Source organism: Cucurbita maxima, unplaced genomic scaffold (genome assembly GCF_002738345.1).
Source record: "Cucurbita maxima cultivar Rimu unplaced genomic scaffold, Cmax_1.0 Cma_Scf00014, whole genome shotgun sequence".
Lineage (NCBI taxonomy): Eukaryota > Viridiplantae > Streptophyta > Magnoliopsida > Cucurbitales > Cucurbitaceae > Cucurbita > Cucurbita maxima.
Window position 1 is genome coordinate 4,870,462 of NW_019272030.1, and position 17,999 is coordinate 4,888,460.

Below are 17,999 nucleotides of genomic sequence, written 5' to 3' on the forward strand. Positions count from 1 at the left end.
GGGGGTTATACCTTGCTCTTTAATGAAAATTTTTGAAAAATATAAACATCAATTTGTCTTTTATATATTTGGTTAAGAGAAGGAATTTGTAAAATAAATTAAGTTTTCTGCTTTCTTTACTGTCGGAGACTAAATTTTCATTGAGTATCATACTCACTGGTACTGGTGTTTAGTCTTGTTTTTAGATGTAATATCCTTTTTTTTTCCCTTCTCGTTCCTATTTGGAGCAGTTGCAGACCCTCAAAGTTTGTTGGAGGAGAAAGAAGCAATAGAAGAAAAGTTAGCTATCAGTGAGTATGAGCTACGCTTAGCCCAAGAAGACATTTCAAAATTGAAGATCGAATTGCAGAAAAAGAATGAGGCCCATTCAGTTGAGTTGAGTGGTAAGTTGTTTTTTTCAGCATTTCAGATTTTTCAGTACTGCTCCCGGAAAAGTTAGTGGGTTTGGAAATAAAGGAAGAAAGTTGTAGTGCAGCAGTCATTGATGACCTCACTTTATTTGCTTACAGTTGCAATGTCAAAAGGAATTAGGTTTTAGGGTAATAACAATGGCCTTTCCTTTTGATTTCCTTTTGACGCCACAAATTTTTTCTTTTATGATTTCAGTCATCTGTCTGCAATGTGTGAATAATTATAATAGTATTAATTTATTTGATTGGTCAATGCTTATCTGCTATTATCCGATTCCCTAAGTTATTTCTCTGGGTTGGTTTTAATAGATTCAAAGGCCGACTCTACCATAAGAATTCGGCAAGAGATTCATCAAGAAAAGAGGAATGCCTCCTCTGATCTGGGTCCACTTAAAGACAATGAACGTCAAGATCTTAATTGTGCTGTGAAAGAATATCTGCTTATAGCAGGTTATCGGCTTACTGCAATGACATTTTATGAAGAGGTATACACTATGCAAGATTATGGTTTTTTTTTTTTTTTTTTTTTTTGTTCTATCATCTATGGATTTTCTTTAGTTGTCGTATCCATCACTGTCCTAGAAGAGGGGAGCTGAGATGCCTTTGGTTTCCATCTGTAAAAAAGATAATCTATTAACTTCAATAAATAACGTCATGACTTTTGAAAAGATGACTTCTAAGATGGTTCAAGATGTTTAATGCGAGAGACAACTGATTTGAGTACAGAGAAAGAAATCTTTGATTTTCTACCAGAATTATACGGACATTTCTTTGAGTGGTTTCATGTAAAATATTTACTGTTACCCATTGGCTTAAAAGCTACGTGTTTGAATTCCTGTAATGTCATTTCCTCCCCAATTAATATTGACTTCCACTTGTTGGGTCTCTACAGATTTTCAAGCTGATAAGTATAGGGGAGTGTTAAAGTATTGATATAATTTAATTTATTGTAATCCATTATCATAGATTGATTCGTGATTTAACATATATGTGTGTGTACAACTCATCAATTTGATGTCATTTTTACAATAACTTCTTTAAGTGGCTTTTTTTTGGTACTTACGCTTAATCTTTTTTTGTTTTATTTTTTGTTACATAAATAGAACGTCCTATTTAATTTTCTTAAAAAAAGGAAAAGCGTAGAGTCTGCCTTGAGGGTCCATATAGTGTGCTTCAGACTCTACATAGGCATCCACAGGTATTTTAAATTATATATTACCTTTTCCTGTGCAGGTTACAGATCAAAACCTTGATGTTTGGCCTATCTCACCTGCATGTGTATCAGATGCCTTGCGTCACTACTACTATCAATATCTATCCTCCACCTCAGAAGCTGCTGAGGTAGTTCTTGGTTCAAGTGTGCAAGCTGCTCTCATGTTAATTTAAAGCCATTTCTTATGAATATTAATATCCTGTTGTACTTTTCTCGCTGCTTCATCAAAGCAACGGTTAAAGTTAGATGCTACTGATATATATTAATATCCCATTGTGCTTCAGTAAGCTGATTTTTCTTTTTCCCTTTTCGTTGCTTGGAAAAATTTTTGGGTTATGGTAGATGGTTTATTTATTATTATTATTATTCTTACTTGGATAAGAAATGAGTATTTCTTTCCAACTAAAGAAAATTTAGAAAATAATGGTTAAGGGTAGAGTAGGTCTGGCACTAAAAGATACTATATAAAGCAATGCCAGTCTAGGTTCATCAATAAACTAGTAAAACTGCCAAAAGGCTGATGGATGGCACTCTAATTAGAGGCAGTGAATTGCATCCTGTCACAAGAAGGAATCAAAAGATTTTTGTTAGTCATTGAAAAGGTTTGTTATATTAGTAAGAAAAGACTACAAGAGAGCTTTAGTCGCACAACTTTAACATGTTGCCTCGTTGGTTACCTACCATTTATAAAGCATCTCTGGTAGCCAATCCATGTTGTCTCTAGGGATACAACAGGAATCCCCAAATTTTGGGGGAAGAAATGGTGGCCCTTTCATTGCCAAATCGCTATGGACAAAATATAAACAGAAATTTCATCTAAGGGGAATGTTGAAGTGTTTTTTGACTGAACCCTTTTCATTGTGAAGCCCTTGTAAGCTATGGACCATAAAATTCTTGTTAGCTTCTTGGGAATACTTCCAGACAATATTTTTGTGGGAGGAAAATTCAATTTAGGCATATTGGCTATCAAGTTGATGTGGGCTGGTTTACTGGTGAATGTGCCTAGCTGCCCAACTGATTTTTTTATCAAGGGTGTCCAATTAAGCTTCTCGAAGCGATGACACCAATGCCTCCTAGGTGAGGGAGGTAGAGAGGTCCGTTTCCAATTGACAAGCTGGCACCCTTTAATCTTCACTAAGAAAACCCGAAGTCAGTTCAGCCCTATATGTTAGCCTCAAGTGACAAGAATAGTTCTTTTCTTTTCTTTTTCCAATAAATATAGCAGACATGTTTTCTGAATTTCAGTTTGTATCATTACCATGTGTCTGCTTTACAGGAAAACATTGCAATGATTCGACTGAATGAATCTTTGCTAGAAGCAAACAAGAAATTAAATCAAGAGAAGGAAAGCTTGCTAAGAAACAAAGATTTGGCAGAGGGTCAGATAGGTGCATTAACAAAGTCTTTGGAAACTATGCAGAAGGATATTAAAGATAAAGAGAGCCTGGTATTTCCCCCTCAATATACTTTGGAAGTGCTATTTAATTTTTCTCCTAATTCATAAAATGACGTGCACTCATCTTTAGGTACAAGATTTAAAGAAATCCTGGGAGCACCAGAGAAAGGAACTCAATGACTGTAGAGCTGAAATCACTGCACTAAAAATGCAAATTGAGGGATCTCATTCTAATTTGTACTCAGTTACTAATGATGTGGATCCTGGCCAATTGCAGTCCTCTGAAACATACAAGGAGGAAATAAAGTTACTGAAAATTGAAATTGAGACTTTAAAGGCAAAAAATATGAATGCATTGAAGCCTGTTGAACCAACTGTTACAAAGGAAGTGCCTGAGAATGCAGAAGACGTAGTTGTTGAGATACATGAAGACAAAAACATGTTAGCTCATATGTCAGATGAAGGGAATATGGTTGTAGATAATGGAGATATTCGGTCACTGACTACTCAAACTCCTGGTAACAACATGAGCAAATCTGATGAAGTTTTGCATGAACTTACAGTAGTTTCATCAAATAATGACAATTGTATGGAAAATAAAGAAAGCATCTCCGAACAAAATGGTCAGCAACTGACAGAAGACAATGTGCTACCTGTGAAAGAAAACAATCCATGTGATGAAGCTGTTTTTGAAAAGGTAATTAATCAGTTCCTTATCCAGTTCACATTTGAACAGACTTGTTTCTTTTACTGGGGTCTGGCTGCAATTCTAATGCCTGCCCAACAATCTTTCATGTTCATCTACTCTATCCCTTCATGTTTATCTTTTAAACTTAGATATATGAACTATGATCAACAGGGTTTGGGGACCATTCAGATACTTGCAGATGCCTTGCCGAAGATAGTTCCTTATGTTTTGATCAATCATCGTGAGGTTCTTTTCAGTCTCTCAGTGGCAGATTAAAAATCTGTCTTACTTCCATATACTGATTTGTTGCTTGTACTGACTTTCAGGAGCTTCTTCCCCTTATTATGTGCGCAATTGAGCGTCATCCAGATAGTGGCATCAGGGATTCCTTAACTCACACACTGTTTAATTTAATCAAACGTCCAGATGAACAGCAGAGACGTATCATTATGGATGTGGGGTTTTTTTCCTTAATTTTTTCAACTGTGTTTGGAGGTTGCCTTTTTATATTTTTCATAATGAAGCTTTCGTCTACTATTTAGGCTTGTGTTACCCTTGCTAAGAGTGTTGGAGAGATGAGAACAGAAACGGAGTTACTTCCTCAGTGCTGGGAACAAGTGAGTTTTGCAGTCTACGTCGTAGGAGATATCATTTGTACCTTTTGTGTACTTTTGAAGGAATATTTTATTTATGTTTTTCAATTTGTAATCAGATAAATCACATGTATGAGGAACGTAGACTACTTGTTGCTCAATCATGTGGAGAGTTAGCCGAGTTCGTCCGGCCAGAGATTCGTGATTCACTTATTCTATCTATTGTGCAACAACTGATTGAAGATTCTGCAACTGTTGTGCGGGAGGCTGCTGTTCATAATCTTGCTATGCTGCTTCCTCTCTTTCCAAACATTGACAAATATTACAAGGTCAGCCTCACTAAATATGCTACGAGGCATTCATGGAGAAGAATTCTGACTTGAGGGAATTTGCTACAATGTAAGCTCTAGAACAGGTTGATAACACATGGTCTGGGGAGTGGAGCCGTTCCCCTTGCCATCGATTGGATGACACATAAGAGGGAAATGAGGAGGTATTAGGACACTGAGTTTCTTCATCTAATACTTAATTTTGTTTGTCTACAGGTAGAGGATATGATGTTCCAGTTGGTCTGTGATCCAGCTGGTGTGGTTGTGGAAACTTCAATAAAGGAATTGGTTCCTGCAGTTATAAAGTGGGGAAATAAATTAGACCATGTATTAAGAGTATTATTGTCTCATATTTTGAGCTCTACTCAGGTGTGCTTTTATCTCACCATCTTCTTGGTCTGTTTAGAAACTTCATTAATTGTCTAATTTATTTGCTCAATATTGAAGCGGTGCCCACCTCTTTCCGGTGTTGAAGGATCAGTGGATTCTCATCTTCGTTCTTTAGGTGAACGTGAACGTTGGAATGTTGATGTCTTACTAAGAATGCTGTCAGAATTGCTCCCATTTGTGCACCATAAAGCAATCGAAACTTACCCATTTTCTTCTGTAACTCAAACAGCAGAAGCCATGATCTCTTCTTCCATGCTTGAATTGTATGCCGGGTAAATAAATTCTTCTCTTTTCTCGTTATGGTTTTCTTTTAATTTTCTACACATTTGGAACATGATCCTTTCCCTAAATTTACTCTTACATTTCGGAAAAGAAGTTCAGATCAATTTGACTCTGGTATACTATTTGTCTAGGGGATGCATTGAATGGCCAGCTTTTGAATGGATTCATGTAGACTGCTTTCCTGATTTAATACAACTGGCCTGTTTTTTACCTCAGAAAGAAGACAACTTGAGAAATCGACTTACCAAGGTGCCTTATCATTATCTATGTCATTCTCTAGTTTTTAATTTTGTTATAGGTGCGTTACCCTCTTTCTCTAATCTCCTTTTCTCTTTTTTTATTATTATTATTGTTATTATTTATTATTATTATTTTTTTAAATTTCGTTTTTGGGCTTTGCAGTTTCTATTGGCTGTATCTGAACATTTCGGCGATCCTTACTTGACACATATTATGCTGCCTGTATTCTTGGTAGCAGTTGGGGAAAGTGCAGATTTGGCATTTTTCCCTTCAGCTGTCCATTCAAGAATTAAAGGTAAATTATCAAATACATTTTGCAATTGTTGGGGAAAATTTTACTTGGGTACTTAGTTGACTGAGTTAGATTTAACCCTAAAGTTTTAATTTTATCAAATTGAATAGAAATTTAAATAAGGGGTGAAACTAATATTTTCCATAACTTGAATTTCCTTTTTTTTTTTTTTTTTTTTTTACTTTTTTAAAAAGTAAGCTATATACGTTTTTTGTATTCTGATTTTGAGAAACAGAAAACCAAATTTGCTTGTAACCGCCTTCGTTTTCTGATTTTGAAAAACAAAGAACCATACTTGTTTGATTACTGTTTTTGGTTTTCAATTTTTAAATAGAAAAATAATAATGGTTTAATAATTATTTTTTGTTTTTTGTTTTATAAAAAAGTTGATGAGTGTTTTATACTTATGTTTTATTTTTATATTAATAACAACCCCACATGTTTTACAATTTGTTCTTTTCTAATATATGATGATGATTTATTTCTTGAAGGTCTTAAACCAAAAACCCTTTTGGGCAAAAGACTTGCTACAATTTGTGTTTTGCCACTTCTTTTAGTTGGTGTTTTGGGTGCTCCTAGTAAACACGAAGAGTTGGTGCAGTTTTTGAGGAAACTATTAGTTGAAGGGTCTAAGGAGGAGAATCAATCAGCAAATCAGTTTACTGAGATTGTAGATGCAGTCCGCTTCTTTTGGTTTGTATCTAAATAAATACCTATAGATAGTTAATTTTTGTAGTTTTCCCTTCTGAGTTTTCTTTCCATTGTGCAGCACATTTGAACAGCACCATGGTGTCATTTTTAATATTCTGTGGGAGATGGTTGTTAGCTCTCACATAAGTATGAAGACCAGTGCTGCCAATCTGCTAAAAGTTATTGTAAGCTTAATTGTTCTGGAGTTGTATCCGTTTAATTTAAACACCATATTGAAAGCTATATCAACTATAATTTATTGCTAGGTACCTTACACCGATTCAAAAGTTGCGTCTACTCACATTTTGCCTGCTCTGGTTACTTTGGGATCAGACCCCAACTTGAATGTGAAGTATGCAAGCATAGATGCATTTGGAGCTGTTGCACAACATTTTAAGAATGACATTGTATGTATCTTTTCTTTAGCTATATTTGACTGTATTGTTAGACTTCTGGAACACTCTACTAGGGGTAACTGATTAAATTTTTTGAATCTCTTAGATAGTGGAGAAGATAAGGGTTCAAATGGATGCTTTTCTGGAAGATGGATCCCATGAGGCTACTATAGCTGTGGTCCGTGCATTGGTGGTGGCTGTACCTCATACAACAGAAAGACTTAGAGATTATATCCTTTGCAGTCGTTCTGAATATCGTTCTATGAATTTTTAGGACTGTTTCAGTAGGCTAATAAGAAGGCATATTACTTTCTGGACATTTTGCATATTCAGATTATGTAGTCTCTTTGTTTCTTTAACATGCTACATCTTTTATCCAAGATCTTTCAACTCTCAGCCGCCCCACCTACGTCAAGTTCATTGATGCGTCGCCGTGAGAGAGCTGATGCATTTTGTGAAGCAATTCGTGCTTTGGACGCTACAGGTTTGTTTCATTCTGTGAGACTTATAAATTGGACGCTCAAACTTGCTCTCTTCTGTTGATGTTTTTATTTACTCCCACTGACCAGTGAAACTCTTACAATTTAATCATATAAAATTATACGCTTGTCTTAGACCTATCGGCAACCAGCATACGGGAGTTGTTCCTTCCATCCATACAAAACCTTTTAAAAGATTTAGACGCTCTGGATCCAGCACACAAGGAAGCTCTTGAAATCATTTTGAAGGAGAGATCAGGAGGAACATTTGAAACCATCGGTAAGGTGATGGGTGCACATCTCGGAATAGCTTCATCCGTTAGCAGTTTCTTTGGTGGTGATGGTGGCCTGTTGGGAAAGAAAGAAACTTTGGAGCCATCTCCAAGTGAACCAGTTGAGCCACCAAATCCTGTGCTGCCGCCACCAGCTGAAGACACTAGGTTCAGACGAATCATGCGAGGAGGTTTCACCGACATGCTCCGAGGCAAAGTGAAAAGTCAAGACGATTCTCCGAGCTTATGACATGGGAGACTTCTCGTAGGGCACCATTCAGGCATGTCTTCTCCTTTCCTTTCTCAGTATAGTCTCTAGCGAAGAACCTTTTCTGTCTTTGCATGAAATCAGAATACCATGTCGAATAAGGTTACATTCTTTCATTAAATTATTTTTTTCACCTTACCTCACTTTTGTACCCTACTTCCAATAGTGAAAAGAAAAAAGAAAGAATATTGTATCCTAAGAAGTAATGTTTCATTGCATTACATATGTGTAAAACGAAGATATCCGCACAATTTAGGATCTCTTTAATGCCTTATAGTCATCTCTTTCCCTTGCTATATCAGCATGTTACTCGTTTTGCTCTTCATTTCACCCATTTGATTTGGTATCCTTCTGTTTATATTTTATATCTTGATAGTTTTGAAAAATTAATTAAAAAATATTATATATAGGAAGCAATGCATGCGACTTCAAACCGCCCTAAAAGATAAGACGTTTTCCATTTTATAAGAAATTTTGTACCAGAAACAATCGTATCTCCAATTATAGCTCAACGGTATGTAAATTATATCTTTTCTCACTATCTTCATAGTGTATGAGACAAATGTATGCATTTTGATTAGAGTCGTATTCTATGGTTACGATTCTACCATGTCTTTTTCATTCACTCAACAATCGATTTTACGGTATAGACGTTTATGACCTTTCCCGCTATGGCATGTGGTAATGATTCCTCTAGTCTTACAACTTTTGCCACAACGATGTCGATCATAGAACAAATTACTTTGTGGATTGGATGCCCCCTTCCATTGTTGTTTCACACAGATTTTCACCTTTGATATTTCTATGCCTCTTTTTTAATAAAATAAAAAAATTAATTAAAATAAAAATAAAATAATGTTGACCAAGATTAATAACAATAATCTAAGGAGAGGCATTTTATCTCCTTCCGGAATGCAAACACGTAATGAACTATGGTACTCATTTACACGAATGATGTTGGGGTCTTGTGATCAAGATCTAGAGTCCATGAGAGTCCATGACCTCCGATCCATAATGAACCTCTCAAGTAGTGTTATATGAACTGGATTGAATGTATAACTATCTCCAAAAGAGCCATCAAAAGCCTAGTTGAGAAGTGGCAACGACCACATCCAAGCAAACACGGTAGTCTTCCTAACAAGGAGAAATATAATTAGAAGAGATCTCACTAAACAAACATAGTAATGCTACCCTAATGATTTAGTTCGACACTCTAAACACTAACTTAAACATAGAAATGTCCCACATAGGTGTGAGCGGATGGGTGGCTTACATTCACCTAAATAAAGTTTGTCTGAAATCTGCGAGGACAGCGTCACATGAGTTAACGATAGGCGAATGCTGACTCTAGCCCTCACATGACACCAAAGGACGTTTTGCTGTTTGGCAAGCAGCCCGAAAATGTACGAAGTCTCTTTCAGCGCTTCTATTCAGGGGCCAATGTTCTGGCAACCCGACAAAAATTTTAGTATTCTGCTCCAAGTTTTCACGCCACAAAATCTTAAGCACTTGCATGAGAATAACCCAACAACCCCATTTGAGTGTTACTGAATTCTGCAACAGAGGAAGAGCAATCCATGGCTTTGGTTCTCTCAGCCGCTCTTCTCCCATTTTCTTCCTCTCTTCTGCAACGCCTTCCCAGAAGCACTTCCAAGCTCCGAGTCGTTTCCAGCCATGGCGGTGGTGGTGTCGAGCTAATTGCAGATTCCGCCGCCCCTTCGGCCGAAAGGGTAAGTTTCGGGTTCAAAAATTTGGCGGAGACTTTTTGGGTAAATGTGCAGAGGGCTGAGGGGAGACCATTCAGTGTTGGGCTTAATTCGCCATTGTATTTTGGGGATTCGAAGCTTGAAACGGTGGAGAATGTTGCAATCAGAGTTGAACTGAAGAATGGGTGTGTTGGTTGGGGGGAAGTTCAAGTGCTTCCGTCCGTTACTGATGTGAATCTTGAAACAGTTCTTGCGAAGGCTGAGCAGGTCTGCAGCTACCTCCGCCACACTCCGCCGGCGACTCTTAATTCGATGTTTGATGATATTACTGGGCTTCTTTCCCCTCGGGAGTTTGCTCCGGTGAGTGAAATCTTACTGAAAAATTCTTCCCTTATGGATTTTGTTTCTATTCTTGGGTCGATTTCACTGAAAGGAATTGAATGGATGTGTTTATTTAGTTAGTTTTGTGGGGATATTAAGAGTAACTCTTTAAATGGTATCTGTTTTGTAAAGATGAGGGCTGGGGTAGAGATGGCATTGATCGATGCAGTTGCTAATAGCATCCGTGTTCCACTTTGGAGATTATTTGGTGGAGTGACTAGTACATTGACAACCGCAATAACAGTTGAGTTCGATGAACTTCTGCGCTAAAATGGTATCTTTTTTTTTTTCTTGGTTCTTGAATGAACAATTTCATTTTCCACTTTTCTTTGTAAAATTTGTTACTGCAGGTTCCAATTGTTTCCCCAGCTGAGGCCACAATCTTGGCGTCGAAGTATTACAATCAAGGATTTGGGACTCTTAAGCTTGTTGTTGGAAAAAACTTTGCTGCAGAACTTGCAGCTATTGAGGCTATTCATGCAGCTCTACCCTGCTGCTCATTCATGTTTGATGCAAATGAAGGGTACACAGTCGAAGAAGCAATTAAGTTTCTTGAGAAATTGAAGGGTAATATTTTGACAAGATATAAAATTCTTTATTGTGTAGTCACAATAAATTGTGACATCCTACCTCGGTTGGAGAAGGGAACGAAAAATTCTTTACAAGGGTGTGGAATCCTCTCCCTAGCAGATGCGTAGTAAAAATCTTGAGGGGAAGCCCGTAAGGAAAAGCCCAAAGAGGACATTATCTGTTAGCGCTAGGCTTGGGCCATTGCAAATGGTTTTAGAGTCAGACATCAGGCGGTGTGCCAGCGAGGACGCTAGACCTTGAAGGGTAGTGGATTGTAAGACCCCATATCAATTGGAGAGAGGAACAAGTACCAGCAAGGACGCTGGGCCTCGAAGGGGGGTGGATTGTGAGATCCCACGTCGATTGGAGAGGGGAGCAAAGCATTCTTTATAAGGGTGTGGAAACCTCTCCTCTTAACATACGCGTTTTTCTCCCAAAGAGGACAATATGACAATATTTGCTATCGGTGCGAAAATTTTCAACTGCCCATCACTTGCATTTGATGTCACCGTTATGGACAAATTGTGTTAATTAATTATTGCAATGGCAGATATGGGGATAGTTCCTCTTGTTTTTGAGCAACCTGTAGACCGAGATGACTGGAAAGGTCTTCGACAAGTCAGTAACGTTGCTAGAACATATGGGATACCTGTTGCAGTGGATGAAAGCTGCCGGAGTTTGACTGACGTTCAGAAGATCATCGATGAAAATCTTGTGGATGCCATAAACATCAAGTTGCCCAAGTTTGGAGTCCTTGGAGTTCTAGAGATAAAAAATTGGCAAGAAAATCAGGCTTGACTCTTATGTTCGACAGCATGGCCGAGACGAGACTTGCAACCGGCTTTGCAGGCCATTTGGCTGCTGGAGTTGGTTGCTTCAAGTAATTTTTCATGTCTTTTTCTATCACCATTCTGCTAAGAGCCCTGGCTTGAGTGAAGTTTCTTATTCAAATTTCAGGTACATTGTTCTTGATACACCATTTTTATTAGCAGAAGATCCTGTTGTTGGAGGTTATGAAGGTAAACATTCTAAACCAAAATGAACTTTCTTGCTTACCATGACGGCGCCTGAGTCTAAGCTCTACTTTTGTCCTCAACTAGTTTCTGGTGCTGTGTATAAGTTTAATAATGCAAGAGGCCAAGGAGGGTTCTTGAATTGGGATCTTCTTCCTGGTGAGATATACTGCCATGTGTTCTTCTTACATCATCTTTCTCAGTCTTACTTTCAGTCATTTCATTGTGTGGAAGTGTAGACTAAAACTTTGTGTGGAAGTGTACACTAATACTTTGTGTGGAAGTGTACACTAATTCTGTGGCTGATATTATTCTGCAGAAGCTGGTGGGCTACCTTAAATCCATCAACTTTTGCCGGCCATCATGGTTTTCTGTAGAACATAAATGCTCCAGTTAGTCTAAACTGATGCATGGCTCTCTGCAAATGACTAAGCCTTGAAGGAGTAGACGACAAACTTCGTTGCTACTGTGAACAAACCCTTTTAAGCCATCAATTACAAAGGCCATGGAAATTGGAGAAAACGTGTGCATTATAGTAAGCCTTTTTTTATGTTAACACGAAAAAGAAAGTGTTGGTCGGTTGTATATTCATTTGATAAAACTTGGTTGAATTATTGTGATAGAACATATGCGAATATGCAATTATTAAAGACAGACTCAATAACTAAAGGGTCTAGTTAATGCTAATTTCCTTTTTCCTACTAATTTTTAACTAATTCTTAAATTACGTTGTTGGGCATAAAATGAATTATTTATAGATTGGATCGAAGGTTTGTCCATTGAAATTGGGCATGGACAAGCCTTGATTGGGCCAATACCGATGAATAAATGACAAGAGAAACTTCTCCCAACACATCAATAGCAGGTGTCGTATTAAAGATCATGTCCAAGGTTTGAGTCAAATCGACCTTACCTCTCATCTTAAGGTGAGGCAAGGAATTTCGGTGATTTTTGTCTTCTTGAATTGGAGAGCAAGAACAAGTCTTTCTTTCGACGCCGGACCCTTTTTTCCGTTCTCTCAATATATATTGAATTGACACAGAGTGAGCTATAAAACACCATTTTAATTATTTGAAAACTTTTAGTAACAAGATCATTCATACCTCACTATAATCTTACAAAGCAGATTTTAGTTTTAATCCCTTATTGAAATGAAGGCGGCTATGTATAAGAGGTCAAATTACAGTGTATACTATGCACAAACTACCATGCACACATCATACACAACGTGTTATCAAAATATGATACCATATGAAGACACCATCACAAGGAATTTGTAATGGTAGAGCTGCTAACCCAGTGATCATCTATGACAGAATTCGGCGAAAAGGCGGGTGGTGTTCTCTTTGTGATCCCGATGTCGTCTTCAACGACTCCTATATCGACAACTTTAGACATCTCAGAACTGGATTTGTCATTCTCAATCTCCCTTAGTACTCCCACCACTTCTTCCATTGAAGGCCTCATGTCTCTTTCTTGTTGAAGGCAACGGAAAGCCAACTCCGCTACTGATGTCGTCGCCCTCATAACTTCATGATTCTTGTCGAACCCGAGCTTCGGATCGATCAACTCATTCAATGCCTGACTTTGTATTTTACTCACTGCCATATTGCTCAAGTTGATATCCTGTCGTTTCCTATCGGTGTCGACAGCTCTTAGCGACGATATAAGCTCGATCAAAACTACTCCAAAGCTGTATACGTCGCTCTTAGTAGTAAGTTGATAGCATTGGTAGTACTCAGGATCAACATAGCCAGGCGTGCCTTGTGGGGCAGTGGAAACATGAGTTACATCAGTAGGGAACAGCCTCGAAAGGCCAAAATCAGCCACTTTGACAGAGCAGGTGCTGTCAAGGAGAATGTTATTGGTTTTGACATCTCGATGTATGATGTCTTTGCGATGGAGATATATGAGTGCATTCGCTGTTTCGATGGCGATTCGCAACCGAATCGGCCAACTGAGGAGACCAAACTTCACCCGTGATCCGTGGAGATGGTCGGCGACAGTTCCATTGGGAATGTATTCGTAGACAAGGAGAAGGCCTTGGCTAAATCTGGAGGTGCAGCCATAGAGCTTGACAAGGTTCTTGTGTTGTAAATCAGCAAGGATATTCACTTCATTCATGAACTGCTCCACACGTTTGCAGTTATGTTCATATAGACGCTTCACAGCAACTTCACGCCCATCATCAAGCTTCCCTGTTTCACACAAAGCACAATCAATAAACATACCTCTTGCAATATGTTTAACAAAAGATGACAAGAGTTTCATACCATAATAAACAGTGCCAAATCCTCCATCGCCAAGCTCTCGAGAACGGTTGAAGTTTTGGGTAGCTTTTTCGAGTTCGGCATAGCTGAATACTTGAACATCAGAGTTGGGGGAAGGCCTCTCAAGGTCAGATTTGGAAGAGGGGTAAGAAGGAATGCTCTGAGTCTGGAAGGAGTTCAGAAGAGGAGCGGGAGGCATATCTTTGTCGGAAACAGGATCGGAAACAGGAGGAGAAAGGGCAGCTTCTTTGCTGACATACCCAACTGGGTGCTTCTTCTTCTTCTTCCCCAAACAAAAAAAGATGCAAAACCCTAAAATGGTTGCCACCAAAAAAGCTCCTCCAACCGAAACACCTAATCATATAAAGAATGAAGTTCAAAACCTCTGTTGAGAGGCAGTGGGGGGTTCCTAAATATTTGAACTTACCAATTATAATGGCTTTTTCTGTTGCTGTATTCTTCGTCTTCTTTGCCTCTGCTGCAAATTTTTACAATCAGTTCCAACTCAATTACAGAATCAAAGTACGCATATATTCTAAAAATCATTAATAACCTAATTAGTATTATTAAAGTAATTAATAACTAATATCTGCTTGTTAATCATTAATAATCTAAATCTCTCCTAGAAAAGGGGGAAAAAAACAGATTCTAAATCTGTAAAGATCAGGAGCAGACGAGGAACACGAGAGAAACATGGACGTAGAATGGGGATGGCGCTCTAACAGCGAGGAAGGCACTCGCCGGAGCGACTTGCTCACTTCTTAAATGAGTAAGCGAAAATGGAAACAGATCTCGCCGTCCGAAGTAAACCAGGAGAATGATAGTGAACGGATGAAGCCAGGTAAATCAGTCAAAAATTATTTGATTTCGTATGTCTTTTCAATCTTTATGAATGTTGAGTTCGAAGAATCTTATGTAAAAAGGATAGAACAGCTTGGCATTTGGTGATTTGAGTTGAGTTGAGTGGTGGTGGGATTCAAAGTGCGTACTAGTGGAGCTTCAGTGTTGGCTGTCTGGATTGGCTAGTCCTTTCGGAAAACCCCTTGAAATATATCTATCATACACAAATTTAAGATTTTGTTCTAGGAAATAGAAATCATTTCAAAGTTCGTGGGAGAATTAATGGGAAGTGGAGGAACATCTAGTTGGATGCTTATTTGAATCAACTTAGCATCTGGATGAACTAATTCTATACGAAGAAGAATCGAAAAACCCCGAAAAGGACTTGAATCATACATACCTGAAGGCGGTGATCCACAAGTGGTTTTGAAAGCTCCATCCAAACAATAACAAGTGAATTCACCCAAACTTGGGTCTGAACCACACTGCCCGCCTGATTCATGACACTCATAACACACTCTATTGTCTATCCTCCACTGCAACTCAAATCCAGTTTCAAGAGCTTCTTTTAGGTTTTGCTCACTTGGATTGCTCTGTAGACTTTGCATCATTGATCTAGAAATTGCAACATCAACGCTATGGTTGCACTTCATCGTGTTTGAGATATTCCTAGCCTCGGAATTCTGGGTTACGATGAGATTAACATAATTTGTACTGTTTATGTTGCAACGAAACTGGCCAGGCAAACCAACGGGCAAGGGTGGGCAGTCATAAAATAGCTTTAGGGGCTGAGTGTTTGAGCTGTAGTAGAAGAGGTCTGAGTCAAACGTGGTGTTCTTCAAGGACTGTGGACAGATATTGTTCCAGTAATCTTTTCTAGCTACCCTCAGAGTGTGTGTGTTGGTATTGATCTCGAGAATCCGATAGGCGATGGAGTTGATTGCAATTTCTAGAGCTTCTTCTCTGCAACTCAACTCAAAACTTGGATGGCCACAGTAATCAGGTCGATTCAAACCCCAGAAAGGATAGCCGAGATTTGGATATGTGAGGCACTTCAATGATGAGTTGCAGTTCCTATATTTCTCCTCCTCGCCATCACATAAAAGAGTCAGGGGTTGGATTAGAACTGTTGCTATGAAGATCAAGGCCAGAAGCAAGGGTTTGGAGGGATTGGTAGCCATTTTTGACAGGGGAGTGTAAATTCAGAGGTGTGAAATGGAGAAGAATGAATGAAATGGTTCAGTTTATTATGAAGAATGATGATTTGGTTGAAGAACTCCAACGAAGTGGGATGTGAAGTTTTGTCAAAGGGAGGCTTCCGTAAGTGCTACACTACCGATGCCAGTCAATCAACGTTTAGCTTAACTAAACCTGGTCCTAATACAAATGCCCACTTCTTATTTGTCATAGCACCTAAACACCTCTATCTTTTTCTCTAACTAAGCAAGTAGGAAGACTGCGTCTGCCTCTACCTCTTAGTTCATCTTAGATTGAAAAAACTATAAGGCTCTTTTTACTTCACCCTCCTAAACTTTCGATTGAGAAAATGAAATGGACGACTTCCAGGTTCGTTTAGTAGCTCTTTTTTTTGAACGGGGTAAAGCTATTTGAAGAATCTTTCGAGCTTGTTAGGGACAGGTTCCGGTCACTCTTTTGATGTCATGCCATTGTGGTGGCACGGGAACGACGTAAAATTTTTCCCTACACACCTAGAAACTCCATTTCAACTTTAGACTCCACAGCTCACCCAAATGAGCGCTACTAAGTTGGCCCGACCTCATCGATCACTTGCTTAAACTGCTGTATTTGCAGTGCAATATTTGCTACAGAGTAGGGATTGGAGACTCGAACAAACCCGGACTTTGAATATGATCTTTCAGTTCTTGCAATCACCATTTTCAGGATGATTGAATAGTAATTAACTTTAGAATCATATTTAGTGAATAACAAGGAGTAAGGCGAGTCTTCTGAGGTCCCAAAACAATACAACGGGACAAAGTTTTTATTTTACATATATGCCTAATATATAAGTTCAGTGACTGGTTGTGATGGCCTCTTCTTCTGAATGATCAAGATGTTAGTTTTAAAACTTGGGATAGTTTTGTGATTATCATGTTGTGAGCTGGAAAGTGAGTAAGAAACAAAAGTAGTAATGGAAAGGTAGGGACATGGTCACTTATTCCATAGAAGACATTATCTTATGAATGCAGCAGATTAATCAGTGTTCATACATGTTAACTTTTAGTAGTTCTTGAGTGTGATGATTGGTAAGAAGCGTGAGATTGTTTGTGTGAAAAGCTAGAGAGAATAAGGATCATGTCTGAAGAAGTATTGGCTACATTTCGAAGGGAAAGCAAGAAGAAGAAGAGTTAAAGAGGAGAGGGTTTGTGTACGTACCGGGAGGAGGTGGTGCTGTTTCTGGCGCATCATACTTTGGTGGCGATGCAGCAGCCGGTCGGGAATGACAGAATTCAGGCCCTTTGTCTGCACAGCAGCATCTTGTTTGGTTCGATTGCAAGTCATAATCGTAAACGGCACCAGGAACCCAACATTGCCCACATTGTTCATTCAATTTCACCTCCCGCGTTGACTTGAAGTATTCCATGGTACGCTGCTCTACCCTTTTCCATTCGTAATCAGTTTCGTTCAACAACGATGCTGGAATTTTAACTTCGGTACTTAAACTACAGGATGCATCAGGACAAGTAGGATTGCGTGGTGGGGGAGGCCTGCAAGATTCATAAATCATCGCATAGACGAAAGCTGACGCATTTTTTTCTTTCTGTGAACAGAATCGATTCGTATAGCCGATTTCAGCTATTACTATAAGAAGTGGATCGCCCATATTAAAGCCCAGGACTTCGTATTTTTCTCCTATAATTTTCATGACTTTACGGCCGCCACTGTCCTGGCATATGGGCTTCATTGACTTGGGATTACCACCACCACAATTTTCCATTCCATTAATGTTCCAGAGAGGAGATTCCTCGGAATCGCAGTTCAACTGATCATCGCAGTTCAAGAACCATTCACCAGAAGCAGGGGAAGCACGAGACGTGGTCAAAATCAGGAGCAGAAAAGGTGAAAAAAGGCGAAAAAGAGAGAGCAGAAAGGATCTGGAATCCATTTGATTGAGTGATTTTCCGACATTAGAGAGGAAGCTTATGATATAGGAATGGGTGGGCGAAGCGGAGTGATGGAGAGATGGGAAGACGCGCAGTTGACTTCATCAATCAAAGTCTGCTGCTCCTTTTTCTTCCTTTTTTTTTTTTTTTTTTTTTT

General features: G+C 38.7%; 2 protein-coding genes and 1 pseudogene across 5 annotated transcripts in view; 2 read left to right on the top strand and 1 right to left on the bottom strand.

The window, feature by feature from the left end:
• Positions 1-8,233, top strand: part of LOC111489035 (lisH domain and HEAT repeat-containing protein KIAA1468-like) — a 10,190-nt gene extending 1,957 nt beyond the window's left edge. The window contains exons 2-20 of the mRNA XM_023137047.1: positions 231-383; positions 720-895; positions 1,644-1,751; positions 2,900-3,070; positions 3,150-3,716; positions 3,879-3,953; positions 4,034-4,162; positions 4,250-4,324; positions 4,420-4,629; positions 4,846-4,998; positions 5,077-5,291; positions 5,433-5,550; positions 5,704-5,836; positions 6,325-6,526; positions 6,603-6,708; positions 6,790-6,930; positions 7,025-7,148; positions 7,286-7,402; positions 7,534-8,233. Coding sequence (XP_022992815.1) covers positions 231-383; positions 720-895; positions 1,644-1,751; positions 2,900-3,070; positions 3,150-3,716; positions 3,879-3,953; positions 4,034-4,162; positions 4,250-4,324; positions 4,420-4,629; positions 4,846-4,998; positions 5,077-5,291; positions 5,433-5,550; positions 5,704-5,836; positions 6,325-6,526; positions 6,603-6,708; positions 6,790-6,930; positions 7,025-7,148; positions 7,286-7,402; positions 7,534-7,919 — 3,359 coding nt within the window. The 3' untranslated portion in view covers positions 7,920-8,233. The remainder of the gene's footprint in view (positions 1-230; positions 384-719; positions 896-1,643; positions 1,752-2,899; positions 3,071-3,149; positions 3,717-3,878; positions 3,954-4,033; positions 4,163-4,249; positions 4,325-4,419; positions 4,630-4,845; positions 4,999-5,076; positions 5,292-5,432; positions 5,551-5,703; positions 5,837-6,324; positions 6,527-6,602; positions 6,709-6,789; positions 6,931-7,024; positions 7,149-7,285; positions 7,403-7,533) is intronic.
• A 1,143-nt stretch (positions 8,234-9,376) lies between these two features.
• On the top strand, positions 9,377-12,225 carry LOC111489042 (annotated as a pseudogene).
• Positions 12,226-12,686: 461 nt separating this feature from the next.
• Positions 12,687-17,958, bottom strand: LOC111489036 (LEAF RUST 10 DISEASE-RESISTANCE LOCUS RECEPTOR-LIKE PROTEIN KINASE-like 1.3). 4 transcript variants are annotated; one of them, XM_023137052.1, is made up of 4 exons: positions 17,115-17,958; positions 14,305-14,352; positions 13,881-14,231; positions 12,687-13,805 (listed from the first exon to the last, which is right to left on the bottom strand). In XM_023137052.1, the coding sequence occupies exons 1-4, from the start codon at positions 17,842-17,844 to the stop codon at positions 12,871-12,873; spliced, it is 2,064 nt and encodes a 687-aa protein (XP_022992820.1). In that variant the 5' UTR covers positions 17,845-17,958; the 3' UTR covers positions 12,687-12,870. The 4 variants fall into 4 exon arrangements, with proteins under 4 accessions (XP_022992820.1, XP_022992819.1, XP_022992818.1 ...); XM_023137051.1 differs by having other exon boundaries at positions 14,305-14,355; XM_023137050.1 differs by lacking the exon at positions 17,115-17,958 and adding an exon at positions 15,118-15,928.
• Between the last annotated feature and the right edge of the window lie 41 nt (positions 17,959-17,999).

What these genes read in the sequence shown, in the direction of transcription:
- LOC111489036 (XM_023137049.1), bottom strand. Translation starts at nt 15,898, where the DNA reads ATGGCTACCAATCCCTCCAAACCCTTGCTTCTGGCCTTGATCTTCATA. An exon ending in TTGTGGATCACCGCCTTCAG is followed by an intron (nt 14,356 to 15,117) that starts GTATGTATGATT and finishes AAAAATTTGCAG; the next exon opens with CAGAGGCAAAGAAGACGAAG. An exon ending in ATTTGGCACTGTTTATTATG is followed by an intron (nt 13,806 to 13,880) that starts GTATGAAACTCT and finishes TGTGTGAAACAG; the next exon opens with GGAAGCTTGATGATGGGCGT.